We start from the raw sequence: 16,857 nt of genomic DNA on the forward strand, positions 1-16,857 counted from the left end.
CTGATATCCTAAGCTTCTTTCTAGAGTTTCATTGATTTGAACTACTCTTGACACTATCCAGTCTTAAATAGGTCAATATAGCATATCCTCCTTAAAACATGAACTTCCACATTTAAAAATCATAATTATTATGCAGATTGCCAGAGATTAGCTGGGTTTAAAATAGGCTTGGAGATATGACTGAGACCCAGATAATTGCTTTTCCAGTGAAATTTAGAATTTGAAGAAGTAGTGTTTATTTGAGTTCTACCACTAAGTCCTGTACTAGATTCCATCAGGAATTTCTTGGAGAGATATCTATGATTTAGAATTATTAAATGAGCTGGCATATTTCTGAAATGACAGAAAGTTCATTCTCTAACAAAGTCACATATTAGTGTTTGTAACATATAGGTAATAAAGTTTACATATTAATAGAGAATATACTTTACACATATAGAAATACCCTGCTAACACACAATCATGCAAATCTATGTACAACAGTTGCCAACTTTAACAGTGATAATGCAAGATTGAGTTCAGTATATTTATTATATGTGAAATTTTTTAGAAACTGCCAGTAAATATGTGGTCCATAATTCTATTAAATACTGTATCTGATTAATAAGAAAGCTCTATTAAGGAACTCTTTTATTATATAAGAAAGATTATGGTTGTTATTTAGTAGACTCAATGAGAAGTTTATACCACCATGAGCACTCATTATGTAGGTATTTATTTATTCTGCTGGATATCAGTAAAATATTCTCTAAATTCCAATAGTAAAGCAAGAGTAATGACATCTTCTAGAACTATACTGTCCATTAGGTAGCCACTAACCACATGTGGCTATTCAGTACTTAAATTATGACTAGTCTGAATTGAGATGTATTTTATGTGCAAATGCATACTAGATTTTGAGGATATAAAAAGAAAGCATATAAAATATCTCAATAATTTTTATATTGATATTAAAATGATAATAGTTCATTTTACTTTTATTTTATTTTAAATTATTTACATTTTGAGGATAAATTATATATCCAAGGTAGTTGATTTGAACACTATTATAATTCACATTCATATGTAAATGTACTGATTTCATATAAAAGTAGAAGTGTGTGTATGTATGTATGTGTATATGCTTTTTTCTTTGGGGTATAACATATTTCAGACCAAAAAAAAAGGAACTTCTCAATCAGTACTCAAAATGAAGTTGCAGAGCTACATCTTTATAATGCACTAGTTAGTGGAAGATAAAAAGTCACAGAATATCTCATTTTTGTGTGGTGTTGTTATAGGTCACTTGTTTCTATGTGCCATGGTTCTCTGAGATCTAATATAGCTCTTCGTTTGTCAGGATTACTTTTATCCTATTTTAGCAGTATTAAATTTAAAAGCAAATAAAACTAGAAAAAGCCAAAATACCCTTCAGAAAAAAAGGCAAACAAAAATAATAGCATCATATTGGTAATTCTCTATTCTTCCAATGATTGTTTTCTTGGAAGTCTTTTTTCCCTTTTATTATGGTTTATTTCAGGAAAATATTTGGAACTGAAAGTAAATTGTGCTAAAATCAATACATAGAATATATATCCTTGATAAAAGTGATCCTAGAAATTGAATAAACTGTAACACAAAAATTTAGATTGTGATAAGGATTTGCATTCGGTATTCCTTTATCTCAGTGATGATCATATAAGATAATGGTCTTTGATAGCCTACTGCCATATATGATAATGAGCCTGCATACAAACTTAAAAGTCAATGGAAAAGTTACGTAAAGACATTTATAGTGGAAAACATCTTGCTTAAGTTAAATTTTACTTAAATAGGAGTAAATGATTTCCAGATAAATCGTGTTAGAAGAACTGCCATCTTTCCAAAAATGTTTCCATTTAGATTTAAATCCTTAGTTCATTTTACCTATAATTAAAATTATAATTTAATGTCTTAAGTCATGACCACATTTAAAAATTAAACTGTAGTATCCCTAATAAAGAATGGATTACATGTACTCAGTGTTTTTGAGTGGAATTGTTTCATTAATCTTTACATGAAGTTATTGTAAGTTTATGATTAGAGCTTCCCACCAACAATCGAGAGATCAGAGCATTGAATTAACTTCACTAACCATGATGATCAGATACAAGTTTCGGGGTTGATGGAGTATTCATGGAGAGAAGAATCATACCAATATTTTAGCATATTTGAAATGATTCCAGCATTTAATGGAAGTAATATCAAAGTGTAACATATGCTAATTGACTTCTTCCAAGATTCTTCAGAGACATAAAAAAAAAGCAATCATAAGTTCCCTTGACTTTCCCTTATAATTATTCAGAGTAATTTCTATTAAATTTCTCTGAGGCTGAAAAATTATATGATAATACTCTATCATCATAATCAACATTATTCCTCTCTCCGACAGAACTTTATAATATTCTCTTTCTTAATCTGAACCTACAGCAAAAATAGTAAAACACCTTGACAAATTGGGAAATTTCATGAAATTATTAGTGATGACTGAAGTTTTAGCTATTTGCCTGCATTAAAACTGTCTTTGCATTTTGAGAAACACTGTGTGGGTTTCTTAGCTATTGATATGATCCAGATGATATCACAGGTTAGTTTCTTGAGTATGAAAGTGTTGGCAAAATACATACATATATATGTATTTGCTTTTCCATTAATTAATTTGCTGATTTTTTAATATCCAAAGGATTATTTATAAAATATTTATTTTTATTGTGTGAATAGTTTAATTATACAAACATACACTATTACACACTCGATTTTTATTACAGTGTTATGATTAAAACCTATTTCATAGGCTATATTTTGACATATAGTATTACTAAAAATTCTTCGGCCCATGACAAATTTCAAGTTAGCAGTAAATATATGAGGTCCATTATTTTCTTTAGTCCAACGATAATAAAAGAGGTATCAGTCACTTTACATTTCATTCAGATTTTGTTTCCTTCAACAATAACTTATAGTAAAGTTATGCTTTCTTAGAAGTTGTGTTTTTCTTTAAAGGGATATTTAGTCACTGACTCCCTCCCGCACCCCAAGCCTCAAATAGGGCATGCCATATTCTTTTTTTTTTTTTTTTTTTTAAAGATTTTATTTATTTATTTGAGAGAGAGAATGAGAGAGAGAGAGAGAGTACATGAGAGGGGGGAGGGTCAGAGGGAGAAGCAGACTCCCTGCTGAGCAGGGAGCCTGATGCGGGACTCGATCCTGGGACTCCAGGATCATGACCTGAGCCGAAGGCAGTGGCTTAACCAACTGAGCCACCCAGGTGCCCGGGCATGCCATATTCTTGATTACTGAAATTTCATAATACCGGTAGAATTTTCATATAATTCAAATTCTTTCCTGAAGCCTACTTCTTTTAGATATATTCTTTTTACCTTTTTTCTTCCATTCTACTTCAAATGGCAACAGCTTCTTTGAGCAAGCCTGTGAAGTCCTTTATCTAGAGTTCTTGGCCAGAGTTCCCTGGACCTGGGTGATATTAAAAAGAGGCACACTGCATTCATTTGAAATTGCTAGACCTCAAGTATATTATCTCCAATTAAGGCTGGATCAGACTGCTAAAATAGCCCCTTTTTCTTTTCCCTCTGAAGACATGAGAAATTTCAGTTAGGATGAAAAGTGTATACATATAAACTTGCCAAGGAGCCAAGTTATTAAGGAACAGATAAACGATTTGCCAAAAATATGTTTGAATAAATAAAGAAAACATCCTCAAATTTAATAAATGTCATATCTTTTCTAAGCTTGAGCATTAAAATTAGGAATAATCAAAGTAAAGTGAATAAAAATTAGAGGTGTGGATTATTATATCCATCTAATATATTCTCACTCTTTACCTCTTTGAAATAACCATGCTTACTTTCTAATAAACTTTTGCAACTAATACATTACTATAGTCTGAGTCTTTTACCTAATATTAAGGTAATACAGTATTATCTCAAACCATATATGATTTATGACTTTAAATAAAGGTGTGAAGTAAAACTTCAGGCATTCTTTCATACCCATAAGCACTTTGCAGATGATCATTAACATTAAAAAAAATAAGCCTTTTCATCTTTATTTCTTTATACTTGTTTAAAAGAATATATTTCACCATTAATTTGTTTATTACTCTTTTATTATTATTTTGAGAAAATCTGAGTAAGACAGGAATCACTAGAGTGGGAACTCCAGATCGAAGTGATCTAAAAAGATGGAAGGAGGACAGGGTTATAAGAGGAAAATCCCTCTTCCGGGAAGTTGAGACTAGGCCAGAGTACACCAGAGGGCGGGATAAAGCATGATGGTCATAAAAGGAGTTCAGAGAGATAGATTGCAAGGGAGCAGCAAGCCAAGATGGACTTCCAGGGTGGAACGGAAGGCAAGAAATTGAGGAGCTGGACCTTGACCCCTTGATGTCTCAGAGAGTAGCTACTGAGCACTAGCATTCACAAAGCTCCACTAGGACTACCCAGAAGTTCCCTGTCTCCTGGAAATGCATACAGAAAAGTTTAAAAGCATGTTATTTTTCCCTATCCCTCTATAGTTCTGTAGACAACGTACTGAGTGATTTTTTTTTAAATGAAGTGAAATATTGAGGGGGAAGACTACAAACAATAAAACACATTCTTCAGTCATTACTATGATATTCCATTGAAACTGTCCTGGCCCCAGGTGGCCCTTAGGACAGAGTTCGTGAACAGTGATACCTACTGTGTGCAACACTCTTTCTCCCTTCCGCAGCCCAATGAAAGTCAAACTTATACTGGAATAGGGCTCCAAGAACTGGCTTCTGGTCCTGTTCACTTTGGTCATGTGACCCCCCCTAAATTTTAATTTACTTTATAAAATACCTCTTCTCCCTATCTTACAGGATTGCTGTGGTGATAAAACATTAGATGTTTACACACATACACATACCTATAAATACCCTCAAAGCTAAGAAACAAAATTTATGTTATAAAGTTAATTAGTTTGGGGACACTCCAGCCCAAATAACCTTCAAATTGAATTAGATAAATAAAAAAAAAAGAAAGAAAAGAAAAGAACTAAAAGACTACCTAGAATAAAAAATTTCTATCAAAGGGTGAGAAACAAAAATTATCTGTGAATTAGACAACAGTAAAAAGAAAGAAAAATAAAGTTTGCCACTCACTAAAATATTTCTGGAACCTGATGTACAGAATGAAGTGAAGATACTAACACTGGTAATCCTATGAGACATCTGGAGCCGGTGTTTGCTGTTTATTGATCAGAACAATGAAAAGGGCAAGGAAAAGTTTAAAGAAAAACACATTTTTCAACATTAGGATTTCTTTGAATTACTTATTTCTATACACTACAGAATTACATGGATTTTGAAAGATGACATTTAAAACATATTGGTGCAATAAAAAAATTATTTAGGTCTTTTTTATGGCAAAATATTCTGTAAGTTTATTAGTCTATTGTTTTATTTGTAATTTAATATGAAGCTAAAAGTTTTTATAGCTTTGCTGTAAGTTCCAATGGATTTTTTCTGTTTTGTAAAAAAGCAAATCAGAAATATAAAGTGTTTTAAATAAAGGTTAAAAATTAATAATATAATGACATAGAAGTTCTAAAGCAAGAAAAGCAAGTTGAATGGGTAGCCTCAAGGAGAAAATCTTCCTTTGATTTCCTGGCATTAGAATATGTAACATTCCATAAATGTTATTTTTCTTATTTAGATTTACATGTGCAAAATATATATGTTTCTTTTATAATTCCATTTTTTCACTGAAGTTTGAAATAATATGCTCTTGTTAAATATCTAAATTTATAACTTTTGAAACAAACTTTCCAAAGAAATGGTGTTACGATGTTAGAAAATCATATGAAATCTTCTTGCTATTGTATTTTGAGGTATGCTTTGAAAGAAAATTTATCAAAGCACATTGTCTGAATCCTATGCCAAGTAAAGATATAGTTAGGTGCGGGAGAAAAGCAATGTGGTCTCACAGTTGTGTTACCAGAGTCACACAATCTCCTAGATTGGGAGACGTTTGCCAGGTTGCTAGACAGAAATTCACATAGTCCAAAAAATATTTCACTGTAGGTGACAACCCAAGCCATTGGACAGAAAGTGGAAATAGCAATAGAATGCTTTCTTTATTTAGATTTAAGCTGCCAGAGCCTACGTTATATCATTTCTATCTCTTGGCTAGAACAGAAAAGAAGATAACTTAGCATAATTTAATGCCTGACAAACGATACGATGACACTTGAGATTTTCTCACTTAGAAAATTAATCACCATAATTTAGTAACACCAAAACTTACTTAACATCTCTTCTAGGGAAAATGCCTCAGTTTCTGAGTGTCACCATTGTAAACGAATTTCCTTTCTGCCTATGGGGATACTGATGATGGGAGAGAAAATGTAATAAATCAGAATCATAAAAACAACCAGAATTCTCATTGGGCAGCATTAATGTACAAAACTCTAACAGAGACCCAAATATTATATCAGGCAGTCTCAGAAAGCATCAAAATCCAGTTTTCAACAGTAATCGAATTTGCTGATTTCTTCTCAGGTCTATGCACGATTAGTATTCATTGGAATATCTTGAAAATCTCATTAAATAATCTAGTCTCCTTGCTAATAAGCCGATTTTTTGTATATTAGTTGGGAGAAGGCTTACCACCAACCCCCACCTCCCTGTTCCAACAAGATTTAGTATCAGATTCTTTTATTACCTATTTCCTGTTTTAGTTGTGATGAATAATTCACAAAATCTGGTGCAATGAGTTTATCTTGAGAAATAATCTTGTCTTGAGTATATGAAGATCCATATAAATGTGCATATATTCCATGTTTGTAATTCATAATGATAGAGTGTATTATTTCTAGGCACAAGGCTTAGCACTTTGGTGGTATAAGCATGGAGAGTCTGTAGGAATAATGAATAATGGGTAAGGTTAAATGGGAATGAGAAATTGGAAAGGCTTCTAGGGTATTGTTACTCAGAAAGGTTCTTTAAAATAGAGAAAACAGAATTAATTATATTAATCAGTAGTTCAGATCTAGGGTTTTTATCTCTGCATTATTTTTATGAAAAGCTTTATGATCTATTAAGTCTATTTTGGGTTCGGACATGAAGATACATTTCCAAAAAATGGTTTCCTTTTACTTTGAAATATCTATATCCAGCAGAGCCACCCAAAGGAGAACTGGAAGATAGGCCAATTATTCGTACCAATTATTAAACCAACAACTGTCTAGAACTGTTTGAGACTGAAGCAACATAAGGACTAAGATTCCATTTAGATCACCTGTTGTTATTGTCATTGCCATTGTTTAAAGGCATATATGAGGGAGTGAAAGACAAGGGATTTTAGTCTGAAAGATGAAAATTTGTCAGTTTTAGGAAGGGAGCGGCAAAGGATCATAGGCTATATTCACATAAGTTAGGATTATTACTTAGATGAAGAAGCAGGGCAATTGCTTTTTAAATAATGGAAAGAAGTTCCATAGAGACAGCTGTGATCGAATATGTGGAATGCCTTTTTAAATGGTTTTAACAGTGAAAAGATCACCCAATGAACTGTGAGTTTCCCTCATTTTCCCTCATAAAGATCTCTTTATTGCATCTAAATATAATATTAAACAAATGTTAAATAAATAAAACTTTCCAGAATATATTTAATTCCAATATATAATTCATACTTACTATGTACCAGGCAATGTACAAGGATCTTTACCAGGCATAATCCTTTCAAATCTTTTTAAAAAATTTTACATGATAAATACTATTTACCATCCACATTTTAGAGGATGAAGTTTATATTTAGAGAGATGAAGTACCTTGACCAAGGTTATAGAGTTAAAAAGCAATGGGGTTGGTTCTGCAGCAGAAAAAATGAGTATCTGCCAGAGATAATATAGAAGAGACTTTTTTTTTCATTAAATAAAAAACAGAAATAGATGCTTTCTAACTCCCAGATACAAATACTCCCAGATTCTGTTTGTGGCAGAAGCCACCTTTTCCAAGTGTTTGAATGGGTACAGGCAAGAGAAAACCCTGCTTATTGAGTTATCTCCCTATATTTTTTTGTCTTTGTCTTCCACAATATCTATAAAAATAGATACACTGTAAATAGCAACTTAGACTGGTCACTTTGGACAGTATGATAAGAAAACTTGCAATTCCAAAACAAATGCATTTTCAGAGATCTTTTTCTTTTTTCCTTTAATCAAAGATTCTCACAATACCAAATCTTGTGAGACAGATATTATCCGTAATTACAAATGCATTAATAATAAAGGGATGCACAACTGTTTGCTCTATCTTTCCCTGATATTTTTGCATGTCACATGCTTTCCTAAAATGGAAGCAAAACAAATTTGCTTCTCTTGGTTTGCTTATCACCTTCAAAGCTGTAACCATTTCTTTGCAGTGATCACTCTGTTCAGGTGTTAAGTCATAAGGAAACTTTGAGTGAGATTTTCACATTGGAAAGAATCTCATGAGGAATTCTTTAAGGTCACTGCCAAATTACAAAATGTGATTTGAAGAGTAAGTGGAGCAAAATTAGGGTGTACTGCTATTTTAATGCCTTTTCCTATTTGCTCCCCCTCAACATCCTTTATTCTTCTAGGTTACCTTCCCCCTTAAGAATGACCTATCTCTCTTTCTGACTTTTCAATAGGAACACGTGAGTAACCAAGTATAGTTAAATAGAGAGATTTTACTTTCTTGCTTCGCCTTTTCCCATTTTGCCCCTCCCTGTGTACCCTCTGCCCTAGCTTACTGGTTTTAAGTTCTGGATGATAACTGGCAATAGCAGAGAAACTATAGTAATTTTACCTTGAATTCCAAGTTTCTTTGGATTCATAGTCTGAGAAGTGTCAGCTCTTTAAATCATGTTCATTTCATGTTGAACCATCCTGTTTTGAAAGCCAGTATTTCTTACCATTTTAAAGCAACCATGTTTATAAGAATAAGACAAGGCTTCCTGTTTAGAAACGCGCTCCTTTGATGGGAGTCAATGAAACTGAGCCAGCATATTTCAAAACATTCATTCTTGAACTGGCATTTCACTTCCAGAAATTTATTCATATTTATAAATAAGAGTAAATGTGTTTTGTAAAAGAAACCCTTTCTTTTGAGGTTGCTGGCAGCTCAGCTTTTTTTTTTTTTTCAAATATGGTATATGAAAGAATAAAAAAGAAACCAATTTGCATGTTTCCCATATTAAGACAATCTAGAATAATTTACAACACAAATCAGTAGGATTCTAGTAGATGAATGCAAATTAGACCTTTTAAATCAGAAACTAAATTAATCATTGAATTATAATTGCAAAATGATAGTATCATGCATTAAGTAGCATTGAGTGGCACTGTAAGTTCAGTTGCATAGCAGAGAGGGCCCTGACATTCTTGTGTTCTCCCTATTTCGCTGTTTTAAAACACTAATGATCATGAGACTGGCCTCTGAGCCAGTCAGTGGAAGGTCAGACCATTGCTCTATGGCATGGGTAGCCAAGTGTTTTCACTTATTCGCTGTTCTATTCCTATCTTCTTGTTTATCTTCATTTCATTTTTGTTTTCAGTTGACATGTGGTCAGTAGGGTGCATCATGGGAGAAATGATAAAAGGTGCAGTGCTGTTTCCTGGCACTGATCGTATCCTTCTTAGCAGCCAGTGGTCTCTATGGGTGTCATTCTCAATCAATTCCCTTTGGTCTCAAACACAACACTGCTGATGGTATATATTCACTGCCTTTAGAGGGGTTCTAAGTGACTCCAGTGTCAAATATTTACAGCTGGCATCGTGGTAGTCTGACCTTGTCTCCTAGCTCGATCTTATGTGGATAATACAAGTATCAAATATGAAATATTCAGCACGCTTTCAAAAGGCCTGCCTTAAAATTCAGTCCTATGAAACTAATAACAGTGCTATGCGCCTCTCTATTTTTTTTTTTTGAAGGGGTGTACGTGTTTTAAAATTAAGTTATTTTCATAGCTAGGTAATAAACAAAATATTTCAGTTTTAAGACTGGAGATTTATGCTTTCAAGAAATATTCACTTGACATGGAAATCTTTAATCAGATTTATTTTCACCCTCAAATATGAAATAGGTTTATATTAACACATATTCAGAAAGCATGCATATGAATTTCATTTTTAAATTGACCAACTTCTTTTAAAATTCTTTTTATCATTTACTTCATTTCTAGGAATAATAGATCCAATTCCTGTTTTTATTTTTTCTACATTATTAACAAGTGCAAAAATTAAAACCTCATTAGTTAATAATGATTATATAAAATATCTGAAAAAACAAATTTCTGTCACTTGAGTAAGTAAAACTGATCTTCTCTTAGGCAGCTAATAGTTAGCAAGTAAAGATTCCAGAGGCTCTTCAGTATTAAATAGATACAGACACTGTGTTATTGGTATATGGATATGTAATAATTTATTTTCTTAAGTTAGTTAAATATTCTACACTCAGTCACTTATGAAGATACTATGTCTTCATCATATTAAGGATAAAACCTCTGCTTAAATGACTATGATTTAAAAATAAAATCAAACCTATAATAATGGGGTTTTAATGTATAATTAAAGTAAACCTAATTACTAATATAGTGTATCCTAACCATATTACGATTAGCTATTTGCTTTGGGGAATAATATATTACTTATATGGATATATATAGTTTCATACATGTACTCTCTGTATGTATTAAAGGACCAGTTTGGGAAATGACTGAGTTAGGCACTCAATTAACTTTTGTTGAATGAAAGAACTGACCTAAAAAGTTTTATTTAGTAAAAATAAAGTTACATTGTTTTTACTTCTATTCTTTTTTCTACTCTTATTTATGACACATTTATTTTTCAAGTTTTTCTGTCTATATTGCAGTTTTGTCTTCTACATATACATTTTATTAAATAACATCAAATAATTTGCCACATTCATGTTTATGTTAATGCTGTTTCAAAGTCAGTTGGCTTGATAAAAACTAAATTCCTTCAGATTTCTAAGAAACAGGATTTTTTTAATTTCCAAGGAATTTTAAACTTTACTTTGGTCTTTGGACATGAACATGAAACAGTTCTTAAGTTTTGGCTAATTTTATGCATTTGATGAAAATAGACTCAATCTGTTAACTTTGTACTCTGCTTTTTCAGTTCATTGTGGTGACTGAAATGATTATTTGCCACCTCTAAATTAAAACGGTTGATTTTCATTACTTTCCTCTCATTTTCTTTTTAAAAAATCAAATCAGATTGCCACAATGGAGTTATTAAGTACAGATTAATATTTCTTAGAATCCATTTTTGGGGAGAAGTTGATTGGATATCATTTCTAACTTGGGTATTAAAATCCCTTGTAAGTAAAGCTTTAGGCTGCTACTAATGTTAAAATCTCATAATAGATGCCCTCTCAATGACTGAGCTTGATATTTTTATATTGAGTTATTTCTGGAGTTCTTATAGGGATACACTTGTAAATTTCTTGAAGGGCAATGCTAATTATTTTCTAAAATGGCTCCTCTGAGTGTAGGATGTGGTCTTTTAATGATTTCAAACATGTTGCTTAAAGTTTAAATCATTCTTTTTCAAGTAAAAAAATTATGAACACTGATTATCATAAGGTTAAACACTTAAAATGCAAGACAGATTATTTTTTAAATTCCCTATTATTAGCAATGAGTTCTCTGAAGAGGCAATAAAATTGTATCTATTAGTTAAATAGAACCTTTAAAATGGGGTTAGAGATATACAATATGTATATTATACATCCATACAATACATCATAAGAAGTCATGTTATTTTAATCAACATATCCTCACTTATATGAAGGCATTCTCAAAATAAATGATTGCTAGAAATCCTTGCAATATATGCTATGCATGTCTTCTTAATATATAAACCAATTCAACAGCAAAACTTAGAATATTAATAAGGCCTTATCCCCTTTATCTACGTCTAAAAAATTTCAACATGTTATTTTTAGCATTGAGAAATTTAGATAGCTAAAAGCAGTTTTTAAAATGTTATATATTTATATGCTACTTAATTAGTAAATGTATTTTTAAGTATATATTAACTGAATTTTTTCAAATCAAATGTTTTTAACTCTACAGAAGAATCAGAACTCAACTATTGAAATACATTTGAGAGATCTAATAAATTTCATCATAGCAGAAATTCTTACTTTAAAAATTGCAAAATATTTTGTATTATCAAGTGAATTAATATTGAATATATAGCTTTTGAAGATCAATAAAATGAATACGCATTATACTATCACTCAGATTTAAAAATAGAACATTACCAATATCTTTGAGTCTTTTTGTGTCTCCCCAGTCATATCCTTCACTCTCCCCAGAGGTCCTAAATACATATTTTTACAATCTTCTTGACTTTCTTTATATTTTACCACAGGTATATTTATCTCTAAGCAGCATATAGGTTTAGATTTATATGTTTTACATATTGCAAAAGACACATTATTTTGCTGCTTGCTTTTTGTTGAAGTTAACATTAAATTTTTGAGATTTGTTCATGTTGATCCATTAGATAGTTCATTCATTTTCATTGCTGTAAAGTATTGCAGTCTCTGAATAGTCCATAGTGAGTTCATTCTCCTATAAATAGACTTTGGAATATATTCAGTTTTTTTGTTTTTGCTTTTGCTTTTATAAACAATGAAGCTATGAATATATATCTCATGGGAGATACATGGGAAAGGAGCACATGGGAAAGGGTTTGTTTTTTTTAATGATAAATGCCTGGGTGCATAGGGGTGCACATTGAAAACCTGACTATGTAACATCAGATTGATTTCTAGAGTAGCAATATATAAATATAACTTCTACTCCACATTGTCACCAACTCTTGGTATTGTCAGATTTGTTTTTAAATTCGTTACCAATCTCTTAGATATAAAATACTATTTCATTGGAGGCTTAATTTATATTTTCTTAACTACAAGGGGGGCTAAGCATCTTTTCTTATGCTTATTGGCCATTAGTATTTTCCCCTTGGTAAAGTTTCTTTTTTAAAAACATTTTTTATTGTATTTTTAAAAAATTCATTAGTAGGAGTTCATTATATATTCTGACACATATTCTTTGTCAGTTTTATGTGTTGCAAATAACTTCTCCCTGTATTTAGATTATTTTCCCATTTTATTTTATAGTGATTTTTAAATTTGGCCATCTTTTTTTAATAGTGCATGTATTTTTATGTCTTAAGAATCCTTTTATGCCTTTATATTCTCTTGTAATTTTACTATGAATGTTTTAAAGATTAATCTTTTACATTTAAACCTTTAGTTCACTTGGAATTGATTTTTGTGTTTGGTGTTAAAGAGGGATCTAATTTACTTTATTTCAGTTCCATTTATTGACCAGCTTATTCTTTCTTTTTTTTTTTTAAAGATTTTATTTATTTATTCATGAGAAACACACAGAGAGAGAGAGAGAGAGAAGCAGAGGGAGAAGCAGGCTCCCAAGGAGCAGGGATCCCGATGCGAGACTTGATCCCAGAATCCCGGGATCATGACCTGAGCCGAAGGCGGACGCTTAGCCATCTGATCCACCCAGGCGCCCTAGCTTATTCTTTCTTTAGTGGTCTATAAGTCTTACTGTCATAAGTTTCCACATATTGAGGGAGAAAGTATTAGATTCTGAGCCCTATATTTTGTTCCACTGGTCTGTTAGTCTATATTTATACCACTACTACCCTTTCTTAATACAAATGTATAATGTATACATATATCAGGTAAGGTAAATATCTCACCTTTTTTGCCTTCTTCAGAAGTATCATAGCTATTAGTGAATCATTGCTTTTCTGTAAACATTTTAGAATTGGCTTGCTAAGGGGCGCCTGGGTGGCTCAGTCGTTAAGCGTCTGCCTTCGGCTCAGGTCGTGATCCCGGGGTCCTGGTGTCGAGCCCCGCATCGGGCTCCCTGCTCAGCAGAAAGCCTGTTTCTCCCTCCCCGAAGCCCCTGCTTTGTATTCCCTCTCTCACTGTGTCTCTCTCTGTCAGATAAATAAATAAAATCTTAAAAAAAAAAAAAGAATTGGCTTGCTAAGATTCCTATTGGTATTTATACTGGAACTGTATTAAATCCATAGTTCAATATGTGGGACATTGCCTTTTTAATTTGGGTAATTTTATCTTTCTGCACAAAATGATCTTAGCACAAACTAATTTAGGTCATTACTGTACCAATTTAAATATGCTATCTGTGCCCAGTATTTTAGTTCTTTTTCCTTAGCCTCATGAATTGACAATATTATTATAATATTGCATACAGTTAGCGTTTGTTTAGATTCACCTTTATATGAAAGAATTCTATCATTTTCTCAGCTTACCACTACTTCTTGCAATTTGGCCCTTTATTTTAAGATTATTTTTCTTTTTTCAACATTAAAAATCAGGTTTATTTTTCCACATAAACAACAAATTATATGAAAATAAAAATATGAATATAATGTCTCATAATAATGAGACAAATCAAATCAAATCAAATAGACTTGGTTTCCAGTTCTACATGTAAGAAGCTTAGAAGTCATCTCTCCATTCTAACAAGAAGTAAAAAAGCTGAACAGATGGAAAATCATCAACTCTCTTGGATCTGCAAAAGAGGGAAAGACACAGAGAAAGCTACTGCCCCCAACCAAGAGAAACAGGCAAATATAGGGATCCATGTCAAGGGTAGAAAAATCTGGACTATAATTGACAAATTTCTAGAAACTCACTGTGAACAACTCTCAGATTTAAAAACTCCAGGGAGAGCCAGTCATATGGAACCATAACATGGTTAGATTTACCTCCAGGGACTTGATCAGTTTCCTACAGAAAATACCAGGGAAAAATTGTCTCATTTTTCCCATAGCGGGAAGGGAAAAGGAACCATTTTGAAATATACCAGAACACTCTGTTTTTCTTATTTCTTTTTGTCACCTTTATTAAGTTTTTAATTTTAATTCCAGTATTCTTAACATACAGTGTTCTATTAATTTCAGGTGTGCAATAGAGTGATTCAACAATTCTATACATTATTCAGTGCTCTTCTTGATAAGTGTACTTTTTAAGCCCCATCAACTATGTCAGCCATCCTCCCTCTCCCTCCCCTCTGGTAACCATCAGTTTGTTTTCTATAAGAATCTGTTTCTTGGTTTGTCTCTCTTTTTTTCCTTTGCTCATTTGTTCTGTTTCTTAAATTCTACATATGAGTGAAATCATATGGTATTTGACTTCCTCTGACTTATTTCGCTTAGCATTATACACTCTAGCTCCATCCATGTCATTGCAAATGGGAAGATTTCATTCTTCTTATGGCTGAATAATATTCCATTGGATATACCACTTTTTTTTATCCATTCATCTGTTGATGAACATTTGGACTGCTTCCATAATTTGGCTATTGTAAATCGTGCTGCAATACATGGGGTGCATGTATCCATTTGAATTAGTTTTTGTATTCTTTGGATAAATACCCAGTAGTGCAATCACTGGATCATAGGGTGGTTCTATTTTTAACTTTCTGAGGAACCTCCATACTGTGTTCCATAGTGGCTGCACCAGTTTGCATTCCCACCAATAGAGCATGAGAATTCCTGTTTCTTCATTTCTTTGTCAACACTTGTTTCTTGTGTTTTGTTTTAGCCATTCTGACAGGTGTGAGGTGATTTCATTGTAGTTTTGATTTGCATTTCCCTGATGAGTGATGGTGAGCATCTTTTCATGTGTCTGTTGGTCATCTGTATGTCTTCTTCAGAGAAATGTCTGTTCATTTCTTCTGCCCATTTTTAAATTGCTTCTGAGTGTTGAGTGGTATCGGTTCTTTATGTATTTTGGATACTAACCCTTCATCAAATGTTTCATTTACATTTTCTTCCAATGTAGGTTACCTTTTAGTTTTGTTGATTGTTTCCTTTGCTGTACAGAAACTTTTTATTTTGATGTAGTCCCAATAGTTTATTTTCACTATTATTTCCCTTGCCTCAGGAGATATATCTAGAAAAATACTGCTATGGCTGATGTCAGAGACATTATTGCCAGTGCTCTCTTCTAGAATTGTATTTTTTTTTTATTTTTTAAAATTTAATCTTATTATGTTATGTTAATCACCGTACATTACATCATTAGTTTTTGATGTAGTGTTCCATGATTCATTGTTTGTGTATAACACCCAGTGCTCCATTCAATATGTTCCCTCTTTAATACCCATCACCAGGCTAACCCATCCCCCCACCCCCTCCCCTCTAGAACCCTCAGTTTGTTTCTCAGAGTCCATAGTCTCTCATGGTTTGTCTCCCCGTCCGATTTCCCCCCTTCATTTTTCCCTTCCTACTATCTTTTTTTTTTTAAGATATAATGTATTATTTGTTTCAGAGGTACAGGTCTGTGGTTCATCAGTCTTACACAATTCACAGCGCTTGTTATGGTTTCAGATCTCACATTTAGGTCTTTAGTCCATTTTGAATTTATTTTTGTGTATGGTATAAAAAAGTGGTCAGTTTCATTCTTTTGCATGTAGCTGTCCAGTTTTCTGAACACCATTTGTTGAAGAGACTGTCTTTTCCTCATTGCATATTCTTTCCTCTTTTGTGGAAGATTAATTGACCATAGAATTGTGGGTTTATTTCTGGATTTTCTATTCTGATCCATTGATCTGTGTGTCTATTTTTGTGTTGGTACCATACTGCTTTGATTCCTATAGATTTGTAATATAACTTGAAATCCGAGATTGTGATACTTTCAGTTTTGTTTTCGTTTTCTTTCTTTTTCTTTCTTTCTTTCTTTCTTTCTTTCTTTCTTTCTTTCTTTCTTTCTTTCTTTCTTTCTTTCTTTCTTTCTTT

The 16,857-nt window shown here is 32.2% G+C and overlaps 1 protein-coding gene across 3 annotated transcripts in view; it reads left to right on the plus strand.

Moving 5' to 3' along the window:
• The window catches only part of MAPK10 (mitogen-activated protein kinase 10), a 324,165-nt gene that overhangs the window by 243,739 nt on the left and 63,569 nt on the right, over positions 1 to 16,857 (plus strand). The window contains exon 9 of one of the 3 annotated variants that reach the window (XM_044912681.1): positions 9,582 to 9,653. The exons of the other annotated variants lie outside the window; for them this stretch is intronic. Within the exon in view, the coding sequence (XP_044768616.1) occupies positions 9,582 to 9,653 (72 nt within the window). The remainder of the gene's footprint in view (positions 1 to 9,581; positions 9,654 to 16,857) is intronic. 3 annotated transcript variants of the gene reach the window in all.

Source organism: Neomonachus schauinslandi, chromosome 2 (assembly GCF_002201575.2).
Source record: "Neomonachus schauinslandi chromosome 2, ASM220157v2, whole genome shotgun sequence".
NCBI lineage: Eukaryota > Metazoa > Chordata > Mammalia > Carnivora > Phocidae > Neomonachus > Neomonachus schauinslandi.